Here is a 21,036-nt window from a genome sequence, read left to right on the forward strand (position 1 = left end):
TACCTTAGGTAGAGCGAATTTACCCACGGAATACCCACGACATGTGGCCGTGGAATAAAGCTTCGTAGGTAAGTTGTTACCTGCTGATATATCGTGGGTAACGTTACCCATGTAATACCGACGACCTTTCCCACTGTATTATCGAGGACTTGACAGTGGGAACCTATCCACAAAAAAGCCATCAGTAAGCATTACCCACAGCATTGCCATGGGTATAGTCAATTTTATAAAAAAATAAAATAAAAGTTTTAATATTTTCCAGTAGCCACTAGTACCACGGAAAAAACCCCTCAATAACTTTAAACAAAAATCTGAAAAATATAAAAATTTTATCACTGAAATAATAATTTACAAACACAAAAGATCACTATCAAATAAGGTGTAGGCATAGCAAAAAATGCAAGTAACACTTCAAATCTCAAAATGAACCTATAATTTCTCACATCTCCTTGAGTCTCATCCTTTGATGTCTTTGCTTGCTCCTGAATTGATGTCATTTGTGCAACCATCTTGTTTGAGGAATCTGGTCCAAGTCTTTTCTTTAGCGGACATCTATAAAATATACAAAAAAACCTAATAAGTTTAACAAAAATCCAACAATATACCCAAAGATAATAAACCCAAAATTTAAGAAATTAAGTTTTGTAATCATAGTAGAAAGTAACAGTAACAAAATGTCAAGACTAGTCATAATGAACTTACCAATCAAATAATACAAAAGAAACCATTGTCAGTGACTAGATCTCCTATAAATAAAATAAAAAAGGTGTATGAGTTAGCAACTCTATAAAATTGGAATTAAGAAAATTGATTTCCAAATATATATGATTAAAAAATTGGAAAGCCTGATATTCCATCCAGTGAACTGTCATAATTACCATTGCATAATTAACAAATGCAAAGGGAAACAAATCATACCCTCCAAAACGATACTTATTGCCTGACCAAAATAATAATTCCGTTAATCTAAGCTCGTTTGGGGTGATTGTAAAACAGATGCAAAGGGAAACAAATCATACCCATAAAAAAAATTATAGTAAGACAATATAAACATGAACAAACCATAACATGAACGAGATTGTAAATATCATCACCTCGCGATGCTTACAAGAAACCTGGTGTGCATCCCATATAGGGACTCTGACTTCAGAACAACTTCACAAACCCGACAAACATAGTATTTGACATTGCATAGATGTACCAGTCTTGAATCCCTACATTAAACCTGCAAAATTCACCAGAAAGTTCCCCATTCTGGCATCATTCAGCTTGGTTATTTATAAACAATGCATTCGAGTTTATGAACGAAAGAACTTGCCGGATGCCCTTTCAGTAACTCCTTTGTTACGAAACCTTTTGTCAATTTTATCTGAGAAGAACGTCCTTCACATTATGAGTATCATGAGAGCAACCTCGCGTTCAATAGAGTCTCTGAAATTTGTCATAAAAACAAATTAGAAAATCACTAACTATGAATGAAACAAGCAAAGCCTTGGGTTTCCTAATGCTAGTTTCCTATGAATGAATGAACTCACTTAAGGCTTCTCCAAATGATACAACAACTATTACTCCACCTTATCCTGCTACAAACTACTCAGGTCAAGGCAAAACATAAAATTATCCATCCCAGACACAATATTAATTAATGGAACTAAAAAACCAAACTCCCAATAAGAACACCCCCTTCCAAGCTAACACTAGCTGCTGAAATACTACTTCAGGCATAAACTGTAACAAATAAAATTCAAAATTGTGCAAGTAACAATCTAATAAACTATGCTACTTAACTCATTTACCAATTTGGCTGCAACATAATGCGTGTATCTAATGTTTGGGTGAGTCAATATGATGTATGAACTTACCAAGGGAAGATCAAGTGTAAACCCATTCACTCCATATCAAGTGCTAAGCAGAAACTACAATTCCATAGTTTATTCAATCATAATGATATATTCATGAAATGAAAAATAAACCAATGGATGAGGAGTCAGCCGGATGATGATGATGAGAATTTACAATGTTGAAAGCATATATCCCCTACACATTCAGATTTCTCACGTTTGTTCTACACAACCCATGTAAACAGGAAAAACAAACAATAATTAACCATTACCACACAACACAAACAAACATGAATCAATCAAAACTCTGTGAAACTGGGGGTAAAATTGAGGATTAGGGTTTTAAAACGTTTGGGTCATTTCACATTTAGAAACAATTATAGGTTAAACACTCACCAGAAATTCACTTCCTCACTATGGTTAGGCGAGGTAAAGCGTGAATCTGAACAATCTCAGACAAGAGGAGAACAACGGCTAAATTGTGCGGTGGTGAAGCTGCGAACGCGAGAAGATGAGCGAACGATTATGTTGTTACGTTTCTGCGACCAGATGGAAAAAGAGAGATGATTGTTGTTGTGAGTAGAGAGTGAGGTGGTCGGAGATGAGTGGGGCGAGAAAAGTGTCTGAGAGTGAGATGAGAAAAGTGAAAAGGGAATGGAAAGGTAAAGTTAAACGTATTAGATAAAAAAATAAAAAATAATTAGAATTACAGTATAGACGGAAATGCCGTGGGTAGAGAAAATTACTTTTTCCCCTTACATGCGGTCATGCCGTGGGAACCGTTACTTACGGATATGTTGTGGGTACTAAAAGTTATTTTTTTTGCTTACCCACAAATATATCGTGGGAATTGCGTTTTCGCAAAAAAAAAATTGGGTGGGATGGAATAGTTTCCTTATTTTTACATTACCCATAGATAAGCCATGGATAATACTCACGGAAAAGAGCCTTGGGTAAAAAAGTCGTGGGTATGTGCAACTTTTCTTGTAGTGAATTATGCGAAGACGAAAAACATTTTGTATTTATTTTTAAGGTATAAAATCAAAATTCGTTATATTTTTAGGGACAAAAAATTTATTTAACTTTAAATTATACATATTCAAAATATCAAATTGTGCTCAAAATATTACATATATGCCCTATAATCGTTCTCTATACAGTTTCTTGTACTTAAATTGTAAATAGTCAAGTCATTTTGTTAGATTATATATTCTTGTACACTTGCATAACATATTAGTGCTAATCTAGTTTTTTCTTCTCTTGAACTTATTTGGAGTGTTGAATTACCTCACCATATCGGGGTTTTTTCATTATGGAGGTGCTAATCTAGGTTTTGCTTTAACACCAGCACTTTTTTTTTTTTTACAGGAAGACACCCGCACTTTTTTTTTTTTTTAAGACACCCGCACTTTGATAAACCTAGATAGAACCTATAAAATAAATTTAAGATGAGAAAATAATGTTTAGGTCTAACACAAAAAAATACTGTTGTATATATTTCGAATAGAGTAAATTACAAGGCCCTATATAATATTCTTCAATACCCCATACTTCTTCATTAATGCCTTATCATGTATCCTCTACATTGGACTACGTACGTACTGGTTGTTACTATTAGTGCTTTGAAACCTGTTATGGTACCATACACCACACCACATTAATATACGTGACGAGACAGGTAACAACACTCACAAAGATTAGGTCACCTATTTACAATTCAAACCAAACAAAACACAATTACTCACATCTTCTCAAATCTTTTATTTTTAGTGTTAATATATCTACGGCCATTTTAATTATTGACAATACAAGCACAAAAATTTGAGGAAAAAAAATACTTAAACTAATTCATGTCACGTAGAAAATTAAAATTTAAAGTTTATTTTGAAGGCACGTGGGAAACTGTATTTGGACAACAAAGTAAGAAAAAGTGTTGTGTCAAGTGTAAGGTGAGTTAAGTTCTACATTGTTGAGAAAAGTGGGTGTTTGATATTTTATAAGTGAGATACCCATAAACTTGTATGTCTTAAGGTTTTGAGTAAAGATGTGGTGTCTAACTTACTTTGTATAATTACTCTAAGCTGAATGTGCATGATCTATCGGCTGTCCTCTCGTGATCCAACAATGAGAGTATTTTTTTGGCAAAATGCATCTATAGATCTTTAAGTTTTACGTATGTCTCGGACAGGTCAAGTTACAAATAGATCTTTTAAGTTTGTATTAGATATGTCTTTTAAGTTTGTAATTTGGTAACATCTAGGTCTTATTTCTTAACCTATTTGATACAAACGTAAAAATTAAAGGACCTACTTTGCCGACCTCTTTTATAAGCAAATATGCTCATTTGCACGCTTATTAAGAATTTACTTTTTTATCTTGATTTTATGTAAAATTTCTATTACAATTCCTAAAATGACCTTAAATTTGCATTGGAATTCTACAATCATTTTAAAAAGTTGAATCATTAATGAGGGTATTTTTGGAAGTATAACATTAAATAAACTTTATTTTGGTAACTTTTGTTTATATTTAAACCCAAAATTTTTTGTTGACTTTTGCTTATAAATAAGGTCGGGGGAGTATCTGATACAAACATCATGTTACTTCAAAAACTTAAAAGACGTATTTGATACAAACGTAAAACTTAAAGGACTTATTTGTAACTTAAAATACTTAAAAGACCTATAATACAAACGTAAAACTTAAAGAACATACGAATGCATTTTGCCTATTTTTTTTTTTTTTTTGTATTAACACTTTAATTTCCACAAAAAAGACCCAAATAATTCAGAATTCGATCATGACTAAAATAAAGTATGATAAAATATTATTTCACTAAAATCAAACTCATATTCTTCCGAACAAACCCATTACTAGTTGAGTCTAATAGATTAAAGAAGAGAAAATATATTAGTACATGCAATGAGATGCATAAGCATAAGCATAAGTATTGAATTCCATGGTGTCCTCCCAACTGTCCAACCTCCCTACTTAATTCTGTTGATTTTTCAGCTCATCTACCTTACCAGTTAAGTACTACCATACTATTCATTCCCACACTACTCTCTTACCATAAATCCAATACTCTTCTTCTCTCTTTTTTCATAAACAAAAAACCACTCTCTCTGTTTTCTCTCTTCACATTTCATATCAAGAAAACATGGATTCCTGCTGTATAATCAGTAAGCTCAAAACTCAACCTTTCTGGTTCCTACTTTTCTTCTCCCTCGGTCTCTTCACAATTCTCAGATTCACTCTCATTCTTCTCAACTGGGTCTATGTCAATTTTCTCAGACAACCCAAAAATCTCAAAAAGTATGGATCTTGGGCACTCGTTACTGGACCCACCGACGGCATTGGAAAAAGCTTCGCTTTTGAACTCGCTCGTAAAGGTTTGAACCTAATCCTTGTCGGTCGCAACCCCGACAAACTCAAAGACGTTTCAGATTCTGTTAAAGCTAAGTTCGGAAAAACCGAGGTTAAAACTGTTGTTGTTGATTTTGCCGGTGATCTTGATGAGGGTGTGAATAGAATTCGTGAAACGATTGAAGGGTTGGATATTGGGGTTTTGATTAATAACGTGGGAATTTCTTACCCTTATGCGAGGTTTTTTCATGAAGTTGATGAAGAGCTTTTGAAGAATTTGATTCAGGTTAATGTTGTTGGAACTACTAAGGTTACTCAAACTGTTTTACCTGGAATGATAAGGAGAAAAAAAGGAGCAATTGTTAATATTGGTTCTGGTGCTGCTATTGTTATTCCTTCTGATCCACTTTATGCTGTTTATGCTGCCACAAAAGCGTGAGTGTTGTTAATTGCTGAGATTTGTTCTTTTTTGAGGTTGTGAAATATGGATGTTTTGATGTTTTTGAAATTGAGGGTTTTTGTGTTTGTTGTTTCAGGTACATAGATCAATTTTCTAGATGTCTCTATGTTGAATACAAGAACAAAGGGATTGATGTGCAGTGTCAGGTATTATGCTGTTCTTTTGTTTGAGTCACTCATTTTGTCTACCTGTAGCTTATAGTTATAGTATGCCATGGTTTTAAACAAAGGTTCGCGACCGCACGAATTTCTTGCGGTCGCAACATAACAGTTTTTGATGTTGAGACCGGAACATGATTGCGTGATTGAGGTTGTATAGGTTGCATTTGACTGTAATTCTGTCACTATTAAGGATCACGACACAACCGTAATACTAACTGCTGTAACTGCTATTTAAAACATGCTTAGTAAAAAAAAATTGGGGGGTTAAAAGTCTTTTTTCTTTAAATTAAAATACCCCTATGTATGAAGGGACATTGCATGTAATATGCAGGACTGAGGTTTGAATCCGATACTCCCACTTATTCACCTTGGTGAATTTCTAGCCACTAGGCTACTTGACAAAAAAAAATACCCCTATATGTGAAGTTGCAGAAAGTATACCCTGGCTAATTAATTATTACCAAATTAGAAGAGGTTGGAACTTGGAAATCTAGCTAATTGAATTTTGTGGTGATGAGATATAAAAATAGCATAGGGATTAACTTTTGTAGCATCACATTATCATTATTATTATGGACTTTACCAAGGGGGAACTATCACCATAATGCAGAAATGCAAAACGTATGATTTAGTTGGTAAAGTACGCATGTTTATGGTTACAACAGTTTACTTATATAAACCGTGGACAAAAACTTAAATAGAAAAGAAACCCTTTTATTGTTTCCTTTGTTCAAGTTGGTTCAACTAAATGGCTCTGAAGTTTGTTGGAAGTTGAAGACCTGATACGTTCTAATTCTGTTTGATATTGATATTTTTTTATGACAAGAATTCCGGCCGTGTGTGTTTCGAGTTTGGATCCTCTTTGTTTTTTGAAAAACTCAATTTATGAGAGGGAGAGACAAAAAAGATATTGAAATGATCACTTCTATAATTATTGTAGCTTTAATTAATGACTAGATTTTGAAACATGAAAGTGTAAACAACGATTGTGAAATTTAGATGGATGCACTGTGCACTTTCACAAGTCTATGTTGCTTTTGTGATTTCCCTTTCCCACACACCATCCAATGTTTTTCTTCGAGTAGTTGGAAAGCCGTCCACCTAATTAATCTGTTTATTGAAGAAAATTGACTACTCCCTACTCCCTCCGGCCTTAATTATAAGCAAAAGTCATCTTTTCAGATTCATTGAATAACTGATGATGTAATATCTCGGCTATTGAAAAGTAAACTTTTGCTTATAATTAAGGCTGGATTAATATGTTGTAATGGATTGATTACATGCAGTGTTTGGTATGATTCTTGTCATGTTTCTGATGGATATATTTTTTTATTTCAGGTTCCATTATATGTTGCAACAAAGATGGCATCAATCCGGAGATCTTCGTTTTTTGTTCCATCAACAGATGGTTATGCCAAAGCAGGTGTGAAATGGATCGGATATGAACCTCGTTGCACACCATACTGGCCCCATACCCTTCTTTGGGCCGTGGCTTGCTCGTTGCCTGAGTCTATAGTTGATGCTTGGCGCCTACGATTTTGTATCGGTATTAGAAAGAGGGGTCAGCTCAAAGAGTCAAGGAAGCAAGAATAAAACGATACTTGTTTGTTTGTTTGTATTATGTAGGCGTAGATGTTGTTGCTGATAACTGCACACTGCTGCTAGTAGATCATGTTTCGAAGTTGTGAAGTTGTTTCATGTGTTTCTAGTTTTACTTTTACTGTTGTTGGTCTTAATGAGTATCGAATTGTGTTGCCTATTCTTTTTTCATGCCACAATTCCGTTTGTGTTTCTGTTCTTTAATGTTCTACTTCTATAGTTTCTGTTGTTTTTTATACCTTTTCTCCCATTTTGAGGCTCGAGCTTTAAGAGCGAGCAAGCAATTAGGGTCTCAAAATTGCGAAAATCGGTCAAAATACATTTTATAAATTGGCAAATACATCATTGAAACTGTAACTCATTTGAGTCATTTAGACGTGATTGTGAGTCTGTGACATTTTGATCGGGCACTAGTAATTATTTTGTTTACTTGTTTTCGGTGAGAGAATCTTTCCTTTATCCGTCCAGGCCAGGTGCATGACTTTCCCCAAGGCATATTAATGATTGTCCGCAGCAACCCTCTCGGCATAGGCCGGGCCGCTTGAGAGCTTCGTGTGCCGGGTCATTGTAGGCTTGTACCTTCCATGAAATCTATCTAACTACTAAGTAATGAGGATATGAGTTGAAGAAACCTCACAAACTTGACCACACTATTCACAGCTTTGTAGGGGAATTAGTTGAAGAAACCCCTTAAGTTCTTAGGCCACAAACTTGACCACACTATTCAATATTCATAGCTGTGTAGAGGAATTGAAATTTTGATTATGATGGAGTTGATGGAGAGATATCACTTGAAGTTGATGGTTAAAATATGATGAAATGTGCATGTAAAGCTATTACTGTGATTTTCTTACCAATTGTTTTATTTTTGAACATAAAAAAATAAAATAAAATAAATTAGAGGTTCCAAGCTTAGAGATAAGAACGCTCTTTGAGCTCCTAGATCTTTTCTATTCGGAATCTTTGCTATTTGGGTTGAGGCAACATCTCTTCACCCTAATTTTTTCTATAAAATATATAAATAAATAAATAAAATATTTAAATAAAGAGTAAAATTGAAAGGATAAAGCAATTATTATCAAAAATAAAATGAAAGGATATAATTACACCAAAATTTGGTATTCAATTTATAGTATATATTACTATAGATGTATTATTACATTATTATTTTCTATTTTATGACTTATATTATTATTATTATTATTATTTTCATAAAAATAATATTATATAAATTAATTAATTTAAATTTAAATGTGAGAGTAAAACTATTTTACAAACAAATAATGAAATCACACAGTACACAATATACATATTTTAGGAATTAATTTTTTGTTTCTTCTCTCCTTTCAACCATTTTTTTTTCCAGATAAACAAACCATATATTGAACCACATCCTTAAGAAAGAAAAAAAACGTGTAATCACATATTGAACTACCTATTTAAGAAGTTTAAATCTTTTACCACTTTGATCAATTTATAATTTATGTTTTAGGAACTTACTCGAATCTAATCAAATAGCATCATAATGGAGGATTAGTTGGGAATTGGGATAGAGTTTGCCGATCGAAGGATAAAGGAGGGTTAGACATAAAAGAGTTATTTAATGATTCACTTTTATGTAAATGGAAGTGGCGGTGTCTAAATGATTTGTCTGCTTCTTGGTTCAAGTTTTTGCATTTTCGTTATGGATCTTTTGCCGCTAATTTCTTATATGGGGAAGGAAGGGATGGTCTTAAACATGCTTCAATTTGGTGGCGGGATATGTGGAAAATAGGAGGCGCGGAGGAAGGGGCTGGTTTGTTAATAATATTAGTAACAATCTCGGCGACGGTAACAATATTGCTTTTTGGAAGGAAAAATGGTTAGGAATGGTAACTGTTAAGTAAATTGTATCCATCTTTATTTCATAAATCAACTCATAAAGATGCTTGCATTTCAAATATGGGGATATGGAATAACAACATGTGGTCTTGGAAACTCAATTGGATGGCAGCACTTGATGATGCATATACTGAATCATTCGATGAGCTGCATCAATTGCTTGAACAAGTTCGGCCCAACAGAGCTTCTAGTGACAGGCGAAGATGATCATCAAATTATGATGGTTCTTTTTCGGTTCGATCAGCGTACATGGTTTTGCAGGACAGACATGTAGGTATTGCTCTGGATACACATACAGTGGCAACATTGAAAAGATTATGGAAAAACAATGTTCCACCAAAAGTTAGCGTTTTTTGTTGGCGGTTGTTACTTGAAAAATTACCAACCCGGGAGGCTTTATTTCGCAAAGGTATTATCACGAATAATCATGGGAGAAGTTACGTATTTTGCTTCAAAGAGGTAGATGACATACGATACATTTTTTTCACTTGCTGCATTACTTCACAAATTTGGCAGATAATATTTGTTTGGTTGGACACTAATGTCATCCCTTTTGAGGACGTTACAAGTCATTTCTCTTTGTTCGGTGAATTAGCAAAAGACAATCATAGCAAGCGAATCCATCATATAATTTGGTTGGTGACGACGCAGAGTATTTGACGTACGCGTAATAACATTATTTTTAGAGGAGATTATATCAATATATCAATATATCATATTTAGTGGAACAAATTGTTTATTTTTTCTTGGTTTTGGTTTATAGGCCGAACAAAGAACAATGTTAATTTAACTTTCTTTGATTGGCATAATAATCATTTAGATTGTTTTCAACACATCTAAAGTGACTTATTCTAAATTATAAGGGTTGAGTTGAGTATCCTTTGTACTCATTCTAATCCATTTTTTGATTATAAAAAAAAGTAGCATTGTAATGTAATTTTTGTTTTTTTACAAGATGATAATGTAATTTATTATTTTTGTTACAATAATGTTATTTGATTTTATACAAGCGTAAAATTAAAATATTACGAAATCAAATTATTATTCAGTCAAAAACAAAATATTATCAAATCAAATAAAATTATTATATAAGATGGTGTGGTCATTACCATAAACCCTTGAGTTGAGTTGAGTTGAGAGGCTGATATGAACACGAATAATGCATTCTTCACCAATCCGATTCTAAATTAGGGTTTTAGCTCCCAACCACTCAATGATGACAATGGCGACGCCCAATTCTCACAACCCCAACGTCATCTTCATCGACACTAATCTCGATACTCACTTCGCCCTCACCGTCTCCGATCACGATTCCGTTTTCGACCTCAAAAGTAAGCTCTTTCTCTCGATACTCTTCTTCTTTTATCATTGTTGATTGAACATCAAATAATTTTCATGCTTTTCATATGTAGAGATAATCGAGTCGGAACATCCTTCATGCTTTCCCAAAATTGGACCAATACAGATTCATGGGATTAAGGTACTTAAACTCTACTGTCTAGTGTCTACAATGTTGTTTAAACAATGCTTGTTGCAACTTGCAATGTCTTATTCATTGTTTTGTTTTGTTTTTTTGGTAGGTTAAACGTAACGGTTACTTTTATCACTTATCGGATTCCATGATTGTGAAAAGTGCTTTTAGTAGTTTCAATAAGACTTGGTATCTTAGTGTTGATGTTTCTGCATTGGAAGATTGTAGACAGAATGAGAAACTGCTTTCTCATGTTTCTCTTCATCAGATGGATTCTATTGGCTTTGCCAATAATGGTTTGGTTGATTCCGGTGATAATAATAATAATGCAATCATTTTACCGTGTAGTAACCAGTTGCAACTGTTGGAGAACAAGAAAGATGAGAGGGAAGGAGTTTCTGTTAAAGAAGCACAGGCTGGTGTCAAATCATCGGGCAATAATGAAGTAACAACTCCATTGCCTGGTTCAATCCCCAAGACAGATGACCGTAGTCATTTGAATAATGAAGTTCAAAGTTTACGTATGGAATGCGAAGTAGATGGGCTTGGTAAAGGATATAAGAATGATTGTAATGTGGGTGTGGAAGAATCTTCAATATCTGTGCGGAGTGAGAAGAGAAAACGGAAGAGTAAAAGGAAAAGAGAAGACGCTGTGGATGTGGGAGGTGATAACTCAAAAGAAGAAATACCTTCTGACCAGCAGCATGTTTCAGAGCACGTTGAAAAAGAAGCTGTGAGAAATTTGGAGACGGTTCCAAGTTTAAACATTGAATGTATAGTAGATGGATCCGGTGAAGAAAATAAGGAAGTGCAGTCAACATCTGTGCCAAGTGCGAAGAGAAGAAAGAAGAGTAAGAAGGAAAAAGAAGGCATTGTCGGGGGTGATAATTCAAAAGAAGAAATCCCTTCTGATCGCCCACGTGTTTTAGAGCGCACTGAAAAAGAAGCTACAAAATTTTTGGAGGTGGTTCCGAATTTATCTATTGAATGTGAAGTAGATGGATCCGGTGAAAGAAATAAGGATGAAGATAATGTGGGTGAAGAACTACCTTTAGTATCTGTGCCAAGTACAAAGACAAAAAAGAAGAGTAAAAATAAGAGCAAAAAGAAAAAAGACACTGTGGGAGGTGATAACTCAAAAGATAACATTGCTGCTGTGAATAATCCCGCCGATTGTCCATCCAAAATGGCATCCAGTTTCAACAATTTTCAGGTGCCTCAATCAGAGAACAAACAGGATGAAAAAGAAGAAATCCCTTCTGACGGCCCATGTGCTTCACATAACACTAAAAAAGAGGCTGTAAAAAATTTGGAGATGGTTCCAAATTCACATATTGAATGTGAGGTAGATGGATCCAATAAAGGCAGTAAGAATGACTCTATTGTATGTGAGGAAGGAACTTTTAAATCCGCACAAAGTTCAAAGAATAAGCAGAAGAGTAAGAGTAAAAGGAAAAAAGAAGACACTGTCGGGGGTGATGTCTCAAAAGATAACATTGTTTCCATTGATAATCCTCTTGGCCATCCATCCGAAAAGGCATCCAGTATTAACAATTTTCAGGTGCCTCAATCAGAGAACAAACAGCATGAAAAAGAAATCCCTTTTGATCTCCCACGTGTTCCAGAGCACACTGAAAAATCTGTCAAAAATTTGGAGATGGTTCCAAATTCACATATTGAATGTGAGGTAGATGGATCCAATAAAGGCAGTAAGAATGACTCTATTGTATGCGAGGAAGGAACTTCTAAATCCGCACCAAGTTCAAAGAATAAGCAGAAGAGTAAGAGTAAAAGGAAAAAAGAAGACACTGTCGGGGGTGATGTCTCAAAAGATAACATTGCTTCCATTGATAATCCTCTTGGCTATCCATCCGAAAAGGCATCCAGTATTAACAATTTTCAAGTGCCCCAATCAGAGAACAAACAGGGTGAAAAAGAAATCCATGTTGATCTCCCACGTGTTCCAGAGCACACTGAAAAATCTGACAAAAATTTGGAGATGGTTCCAAATTCACATATTGAATATGAGGTAGATGGATTCAAGCCCGCACCAAGTGCAAAGAAAAAGCGTAAGAGTGGAAGGAAAAAAGAAGACACGACACGAGATGACACTTTGAAAGAGAAGGATGTGTCTGTTGTTGTACCAGTTCAGCATGATATTGTAGTCCTAGCCAACTCTTCAAAGAATGCAGATAAAGAAATAATTAAGGAAACTGAGGTTCTAAAGGAGCATCAGAACACTGAAAGTAACAATAACAACACCAAGAATGATGGTAATGTTGTGTCAATGAAGGAGGCTTCAGAACTCAAATCTCCTGTAAAGAAGAAGCATAAGAAAAGCAAGAGATCTCTAAGTCATAATTCTAACGAAACTTCAAAGGTAGAAACAGCATCTCAAAAGGATCAAGCACAGACGGCTGATGGAGCTCACAGGGAAAGGAAAGAATCAGAAGGTACTCCGTAAATAAATGGGTGAAAATAGAAAATACCTTCATTTAAGTTTTTATCATGTCAATATTACTTTGATAAATAAATTTTAGAATAGTATACTTCTAGATCTATCACTGATCTTTCTTTTTTTTGCGGGTAGATATCGTTTTGAGCAAAACAAATCTTGACAAAATGGAGATTGAAACAGATGCATGCAAAGAAAGCATACAGTTTACAACAAAAGAAACAGGAAATTATAAGAACCAAAGTGATATTGAAATGGAAGTACAGCCTTCTGATGCGAATGAGCCCAAGGATTTGATGGAGGATAACGCGAATGTTGTTGGTCGTTTTCATGAAAGTGAAGTTGGTCAAATCAAGGGAGCTGCGGAAGGAGAAGTACCACCACAAAATGATGACGTGAGTGGAATGAAGGAACCTGTAAAACCGATGAAAGAAAAAAAGGAGATAAAAAAAGTTAAGAATAAAGGTGGAGGACAGACACCTAAAAAAGATAATGGCCTTGAAGATGCTTTGGAGAGTGAAACTGTTGTTGCCAAGTCTCTTAAAGCCACCGTTTGTGATGCTATGCCAGAAAATACCGAGACACAGGAAAATCCTCTAAATCAAACAGAAGGGAAAGTAATGCAGCAGGAGGAAATACAAGGTTCTGTTCTTTCTGTGACTAATAAGGGAGGTGATTTTAGCACGGACAATGCTGATTCCTTGGAACAAACTAAAACAAAATCGAATGCCGAAAATGTGGACGAACATGTCAGTAAGAGACTGAAAAAGAAACCAAATAACAAACAATCTTCTACCCCAAAGGGCACATCAGATATGCTAACAAATGGTCATGTTTTTGATAGTAAGAAAGAGTGTGATGCACACAAGATTGATAAGGCACCAAATGCACACAAGACTGGACAAGTTCCAATATTGTCTAGTCTGTCTGATAGTGCCATGTCCTCAATTGGTGAAAATAGAAAACCTCGTGGCAATGCTTCTGTGAAAAATATGGATTTGGAAAAACAAAGGGAACACATTCCTATTTTGAACAAAAAGCTTGAAGGTTCCAACAAAATGGTTGAAAATAAAGCAAGTAAAGCTTCTGGGAATTATGTCACGAGAGTTGTGAGTAACTCGCACCCGAAGAAAAGCATGTTAGACGGACCAATTTTCAAGGCTGATGATAGCAGTGCATCTGAAGATGAAGATGAAAATAAGGTTGATGATTCTGATGCTAGCACTAGAACTCCATCTGATAATTCCCTCGTATCTGATTTTGACTTTGACGGGTATGATAGTCCAGGTCTGGATTCACAACAAAATGGTAAGTGTAATCTACTTTAATTGCAAGTGTACCTTCATTTATAGTGAATGCAAATATTCTTCAGGTGGTTGGAGAGTGTCAGACTGTGTTTGTTACGAGTTAACTTGTCCTTTTCTCTCTATTCATTGACACTTGATCTTTGGTAATTTTGTAATGCACTGGTAGTCCTTATATCCTGTGTTTGAAGAGCTTCTAGCATATGTCATAAATCATTAATTAAGGTTTAAAATATTGAATTTTATGGAACTTGAGATAAAAAGCTTGTTTGATCCCTCTTCTAGTTGAGACTTTTGAAGTTTTTATTATCTAGTTGTTCCTTTGTTAGTGCTGGTAGATGAATTGGCTATTAGATTATGGAGAAAGCTGGGCTTAAGGAATGTTAGCAAGACCCTTAGATTATTGCAGTTCAGATTTTTTTTATTAGTCTCGTTCGTTTCTATTCCAAGAAATTACAGGCAGGCACTCAGCATACTTGATAATTTTTCTGTTAACTACTTGGGCCACTATTTTCTTATCTACTGTACTTACTCGGAAAACTTTTGGTAGTCGTTAATATTATGTTGCAGTCTTACTATATGTTATCACTGTACCATTTGTTTCCTGGCTTGAATTTTGAAGATTTATATCATTGTATGTCTAAGTTCACAATATCTTGCTTTTTTCATAAATATGATGTTAAACTCTGGGAGTCATTTTTTGTCTCTTTTTATATCAAATTGGATCAGGTACTTACGATGGGAAAAGGCTGGAAAATGATGAAAGAAGTCCCTTAAAAGCAAGGTAAGTTAATAAATTGTATTTCTGCTATGAGTTTGCAAAGTGGGCTCATTGTATATCTGCATGTTTTAAAGCAATTAATTGTTTCTAATGTGTCTCTTTCTGCTTCCATACTAAGTTTTGTTTTTCATCCTTGGAAAATTCTTTGCACACGACCATTTGCATCTGAACAAAATCTTGAAACACTTGCTTACTATCATTCAGTCTATAACTACATGCTTCTTATCATGTTGGACTGGATTGTGTGCAATGGTAATGGCTAACTTACCACAACATCTTCCTAGGAGTTTCATATTTTATTTTGAGCTAATCAAGTATGATTTTCTGATATGGTTCCAACGGTGGGAAAGAGGAAAACCTATGATCCGGCTGATTAGGATTAGTTACGTTGAATAGGATTTATTATTTTATTTGTTTTTATTATTTTTAATAAGTTAGTTCAGTATTGTTAGGATAAGGTTTAGAGTTAGAACAAGTTATTATCCTAGTTTAAACGAATAGTAAATATAGGATAAGTATTGTTAGTAAATAATAATAATAATAATAATAATAATAATAGTGTGAATGATGTAAACTAGTCACATTGTTCTCATAATTATAATACAACATCTTTTAGATGGACATTGGATAGTTTATGTTATAATGAATTGAGTCATTTACATCCACGACCATAGTGTGAATGATGTAAACTAGTCACATTGTTCTCATAATTTTACCAATTTATTTGTAGTCATAACGTCCAATGCTACATGCATCTGTATGATGAAAGTTTTTCATTTTATTGCTGAGACATGCATCAAACGACTCTTTGAATGTATAAAATGTTTTGTCTTTGTCTGGGACATGCTTGCTGTTGCTGATTTCATAAGATAGATGTTTTGGGGGCTTCTCTTTTGTTTTACTTTTCATTATTCCTGTCTTATGTACATTTTTGAATTTGCTATGGGTGAATTCTGAATCATTCTTTGTCCAGTTTGTTAGGCCCAACAAAAATGTCAATTAATCGTGTTGTTCTAAGCTCAGCAAGGTATAAGAGGTCCAAACTTATAGCCTCTCAATTGGATGAAACGCAGTCTCCAGAATCGCAGGAAGTTGTTCCAGACAGCCTTGCTATGTAATCACAAGTTTCAGCAGTGATATTTTTGTTCTCCTCTGTAGCTGGTATGAGGTGTATCATTTACATTGCACTTACGGGAGGGTTTACGCCATCTTTTTACCTTCTTTCCAAATAGTGCTGATTTTCTTTTAAGCTTGTTTATGGATCATGCCAGTGATTTTTGTCTCGAGTTAAGTTTATTATTATACTATATCATTCTGGTATATTATTAAACGAAGAACATCAATCGAATTTTGTTGTAGAAAGTTTGAAGTGAATGCCAAACCATTATGTTGCGCATCAATATAATGTGAATAATATTATGTTATTTGTGGAAGTTCTTACTTGTTTAGGTTCTCTACAGTTTATACAGCATTGATAGATTTTAGAATAAGACTATTTTCTCAAGCAAGAAATTATTGCTTTCAAACCAAAACATTATGTTCGCACTGAATCATACAACACCTGCGCATTCATGTTTCAGATCTAAAACACAAACGGGCGATCATAAATGTATAGGGAAGTGATCAAGAATTACAATGTAACTTGATTGCACACAAGTCAATGTTGTATTTGATCAACAGTGATGAAAATTTATTTTGATTATAACTTAGTTGAACAAAAAGTACATTTTGTTTGTGTATGTTTTCATGAGTTAGAACAATAAGTTTGAGAGTTTAATTAATTTCTTATCATGAAAGTTTCAAATTAGAATACAATTGTTTTCTCTCTATGTAAGCCAAACACAGGCATCTGTCAAAATTAATTTTGTGATACTAAATTCACTTTTACCTCACAAAATGAATCCAAACATGCTATGATAACAGGTATGTATGTAGTGAATTTGTTAGAAATTGTAAAAATATAAAAAAGTGATATGCAAAATGAGATTATCTCAAAAAGATTATGTCAAATAAGAAAATGGAATGGCTGCTAAGTTTAAGTAGAAAGCCAAGTTTGATATATAACACAAAATATAGAGAAAGAGAGAGAATTAGATACAAGTCACAGAAGTTTTACAACAAAACATTGCACAAAATTCCCCTAGTTTCTCATCCTATTGATCTGGTTGAGAGCAGGCTGCAAAATATTGTAAAGCACCCAAAGTATAGCTGGAGCAACCACAAACAACAGAAGTGTACCCCTGTTGTCACTTCCTGCTGCAGCAGCAGCTTCAGCAATCGAACCAATCTCGCTAGCCGATGCTTCTGACACCATACCTGAAGCTGCAAGCCCACCAAGCCCAAGACCAAGCCCAACAATAACTCCTCTTGTGCTACGCATACGGTTGATTTGGTTCAAAGCTGGCTGCAAAATATTGAACAAAACCCAAGCTATAGCTGGAATCAATGGCAACAAAAGTGCTATTCCTCTGTTATCACCTTCAGCTATTTCTGCTATTTGTTGAGCAGCAAAAGCCGCGTCGGAGGTTGCAAGTGATGAAAATATTGCTCCTGCAATTGCAAATGAAGGTGACACAAATTTTGTGTTCTCAATTGAGATAAGACCCTTTGGTTGGTTCTGAGTGGCAGTGATTTTGCATGTTGTTGTTGTTAGCTTAGTTGTGGGATTTTGTAACTTGGGTAGGCTTGTGTTTAGGCACTTTGAGTTAATCATCATTGCCATTGTTGCTGCCATTGATGAATATGTTGAGATAGCAGTGATTCTCAAGAGTGTGGAGTGAATTTGGTCGTTGCTATGGAAGAATGAAGAGTAGAGTTTGGAATATAGATGGGAAAGCCACGTAGGAGAAATGAGAACCAGTAATATTGTGATTTCAAGATTCTTTTCTTATCTAAATTGTCTCATTGGTGGGATTTCCACCTCGTATTCTATGGTTTCTTATCACTTCACTTTATATTCAAACTAAAATTCATTAAACATTATTATTGTCTTTATTTGTTTGGTGTGACAACATAAGGATCAGTAATATTTTTAAGAAAATAGAGCCGCCTCAAAAATAAGACTACTAAAAACTCTTTGTTTATAAATTTTAACTCAATTGAAAAAAATACGTAAAATTTATCAAAATTGTTCTCAAATACTATATATATTTTTTTTTACTTTAGACATTCAACAAAATTATATTTTATAGATACTGTGTTGGAGCGTGTGAGCATGATGCTCAGGGAAGGTTTGTGACGGCGTATGTGAAAAGATTTGAAGGAACGTCGGAGATAGTAGAAGCGGATGCAGTGGGTGTATCGGAAGCTTTACAATGGATCCATAATGCTCATATGACAAACATTCAGATTGAAACGAAACGGGTTGTCTACAAGTGGTACAAGCTATTAATAGCAAGTCTAGAAATAACACTGAGTTTGACATTATTATTGAGTTGTTTCGAAGTTTATTAAATTTGATTCAGAATTGTAAGATCAGTCATGTTAGAAGTTTATTGAACATATTTATTTTATTTACTAACGAGTACGGATATCGACGGATACATATACCATTAAATCCGCATCCGTATCCATTAACTATCGAGTAGTTGGAAATTATATGCTGATACATCATACTTATCCGTACACATGAAGGAACTAATTCAAATCTCATACTACCACAACCTTGTCATTCAATTATATGCTGATACATCATAATTATCTTGATACGATACTAGTGACCAACTTAGTAAATATAATTAACAACTAACCGGAACATGTATGAGTCCATCCACTCTATAAATAAGGGGTTCACCCCATGTATGATCATTCATTATTACACTAATTTGTTTTCTGTTTGTTTTGTACTATGTCTTACTTTAGCATCACAGTGTCTCTGGATGTAACCCCTTTTGTATGAAGGAGTATACAACCATAGGCGCTGAGCTTGAAGATCACACCACCATCTCATGTGGAAGTAGGTCAACATTTCTCCGAAAAATCTATGAAAATCCAGTAGAACTATTGTATCTGCCTTGGATTTTTTTACTCGTTTGACTCGTCTTCTTAATGGTATTAAGAGTCATAATAATGTTCATTTATGAACTAACTCGAGCATTGCTCGATTTTATTTTATCAAACTCATTGATCCATATATAAGAAGGATTTTTTCTTCGTTCATACATGAACAATTTCCAACTCCAATCTCACACAACAAAAAATGCATCCACATTCAAATTCCTTCACAGTGACAATGCCACAAATGTTTTTTTTTTTTCTTTGAAATTCCAAACTTTATTATTTTCTTTGAAATTAAACTTACCATCTTCCAGTGAATATGCATATTCTCTTTATAAGATTTATTCAACCAATTTATAATCTTGTTACTTTACAATTTGAAGATTTGCATCCCCACAGTTTTTATCATAATATTGGCTCATAAAGTTCGATAGATGTTTGTTGAACCAATTCTTTTCCTCACCCATAATTTATAATTATGTTTTCTCTTTAGGTCCTTCATGGTTCTTTTTCCTCCCTTGAATTTTACTTTTTGTCCTTCAATAAAAACTTCGGTTGCTCCGAACCGATTTTTTTTTTTTTGCCTTGAAAAAAAATTTGGTTTCTGTTAACTGAATTTGAACTAGAAAAAACTTCGGTTTCTGCGAACCGAAGTTTTTATCAAGGGCAAAATTAGAATATTTTAGGGTATAAAAGATACATGGGAGGCCTAGAGAGAAAACATCATTTATAATACAAGATTCAACTGGCGGTGAAAGCAAAAAAATAAAAAAAAATAAAGTGGGAACAAGATTTTTTTGTACGAGTAGTAGTCTATTTAAGCAAATTAGTGCTTGTACTGTTTTGTTAACACTAAAATATACTCAGGATATAATTCTACATTGTATTAGTGCTTCTGATTTTTGGGATCTCACTTCCGCAAAAACCCTAGCTGCTGGTATTGCTGTTTCATTTTTTTCTCCGCCTTCATTCAGGACTTTTTTTCCTCCAGTGCAGTCTTCTGCAGTTTTTTTCTTCTTATTTTGAATCTTTTCTGTTCAGTGGATCCTTGTTAGTTGTTACCATTACTGTTCACGTAGCCTTTGCTACTGTTCAATCGTTTCCGCACTTTGCTTTGCAAATCCAACATCACCACCCAAAACATTAGACTCGCTTCGAAAAAATCAGACTGTACCTGAAAAATCACCTTTGTACAATCATTCATGTGCCACCATGTGCGGTTCTGCTCCGATGCCATGTAGTGGCTTGATCAAGTGCTGTGGCAGAATTTAGAGCTATAAAACACAGAATTTGTAAACTATTGTGGATGAAACAGTGCTAGAAGATTCGAAGATACACCGAAGGTTCTATGAAATTGTTTTGTGACAATAGATCAAACATCGGTCTTGCTCATAATGATGTTCAGCATGACAAAACAAAACACATTGAAACAGACTGTCATTTCATTAAAGAGAAGCTAGTTAGTGGATCGATAACTACGACCTGCATTCCTTCTATGCATCAGCTGTCAAATGTGATTTTTTTTTTTTGGTCAGAGAACATGAGAATAAATCATATTTCCACTGATCCTTTGTGGACAAGACAAACATGCACCAATTTAGAAACTCTAATTTCAATCCCATGGAAACAATATGGATATTAAAGTACATAAATGATCAAATTACATTGCCCCCCTTAAATGGCTGTCAATTACTTTATGATATTAATCTCAATAGTTACAT

The 21,036-nt window shown here is 34.3% G+C and overlaps 3 protein-coding genes and 2 long non-coding RNA genes across 6 annotated transcripts; 2 read left to right on the forward strand and 3 right to left on the reverse strand.

Annotated features, from left to right (window-relative positions):
* Positions 1 to 293: 293 nt before the first annotated feature.
* LOC123909048 lies at positions 294 to 1,250 on the reverse strand. Its single transcript, XR_006809805.1, has 3 exons — positions 1,095 to 1,250; positions 703 to 746; positions 294 to 552 (listed from the first exon to the last, which is right to left on the reverse strand). It is a non-coding gene; the product is annotated as an uncharacterized LOC123909048 (long non-coding RNA).
* Positions 1,251 to 1,274: 24 nt separating this feature from the next.
* Positions 1,275 to 2,479, reverse strand: LOC123909047. The gene is made up of 3 exons (XR_006809804.1): positions 2,238 to 2,479; positions 1,863 to 2,065; positions 1,275 to 1,431 (listed from the first exon to the last, which is right to left on the reverse strand). It is a non-coding gene; the product is annotated as an uncharacterized LOC123909047 (long non-coding RNA).
* Positions 2,480 to 4,720: 2,241 nt separating this feature from the next.
* Positions 4,721 to 7,606, forward strand: LOC123909045 (very-long-chain 3-oxoacyl-CoA reductase 1-like). Its single transcript, XM_045959827.1, has 3 exons — positions 4,721 to 5,642; positions 5,744 to 5,813; positions 7,167 to 7,606. Exons 1-3 carry the CDS (start codon positions 5,002 to 5,004, stop codon positions 7,419 to 7,421), a joined length of 966 nt encoding a protein of 321 aa, XP_045815783.1. The 5' UTR covers positions 4,721 to 5,001; the 3' UTR covers positions 7,422 to 7,606.
* Positions 7,607 to 10,359: 2,753 nt separating this feature from the next.
* Positions 10,360 to 16,752, forward strand: LOC123906270. 2 transcript variants are annotated; one of them, XM_045956139.1, is made up of 7 exons: positions 10,438 to 10,639; positions 10,721 to 10,788; positions 10,889 to 12,097; positions 12,440 to 13,232; positions 13,370 to 14,542; positions 15,268 to 15,322; positions 16,293 to 16,752. In XM_045956139.1, the coding sequence occupies exons 1-7, from the start codon at positions 10,522 to 10,524 to the stop codon at positions 16,435 to 16,437; spliced, it is 3,561 nt and encodes a 1,186-aa protein (XP_045812095.1). In that variant the 5' UTR covers positions 10,438 to 10,521; the 3' UTR covers positions 16,438 to 16,752. The 2 variants fall into 2 exon arrangements, with proteins under 2 accessions (XP_045812094.1, XP_045812095.1); XM_045956138.1 differs by having other exon boundaries at positions 10,360 to 10,639; positions 10,889 to 13,232.
* A 553-nt stretch (positions 16,753 to 17,305) lies between these two features.
* On the reverse strand, positions 17,306 to 18,152 carry LOC123906271 (photosystem II core complex proteins psbY, chloroplastic-like). Its single transcript, XM_045956140.1, has one exon. It carries the CDS (start codon positions 18,051 to 18,053, stop codon positions 17,460 to 17,462), a length of 594 nt encoding a protein of 197 aa, XP_045812096.1. The 5' UTR covers positions 18,054 to 18,152; the 3' UTR covers positions 17,306 to 17,459.
* Between the last annotated feature and the right edge of the window lie 2,884 nt (positions 18,153 to 21,036).

The sequence above is a fragment of the Trifolium pratense genome, linkage group LG2 (genome assembly GCF_020283565.1).
Source record: "Trifolium pratense cultivar HEN17-A07 linkage group LG2, ARS_RC_1.1, whole genome shotgun sequence".
Classification (NCBI taxonomy): domain Eukaryota; kingdom Viridiplantae; phylum Streptophyta; class Magnoliopsida; order Fabales; family Fabaceae; genus Trifolium; species Trifolium pratense.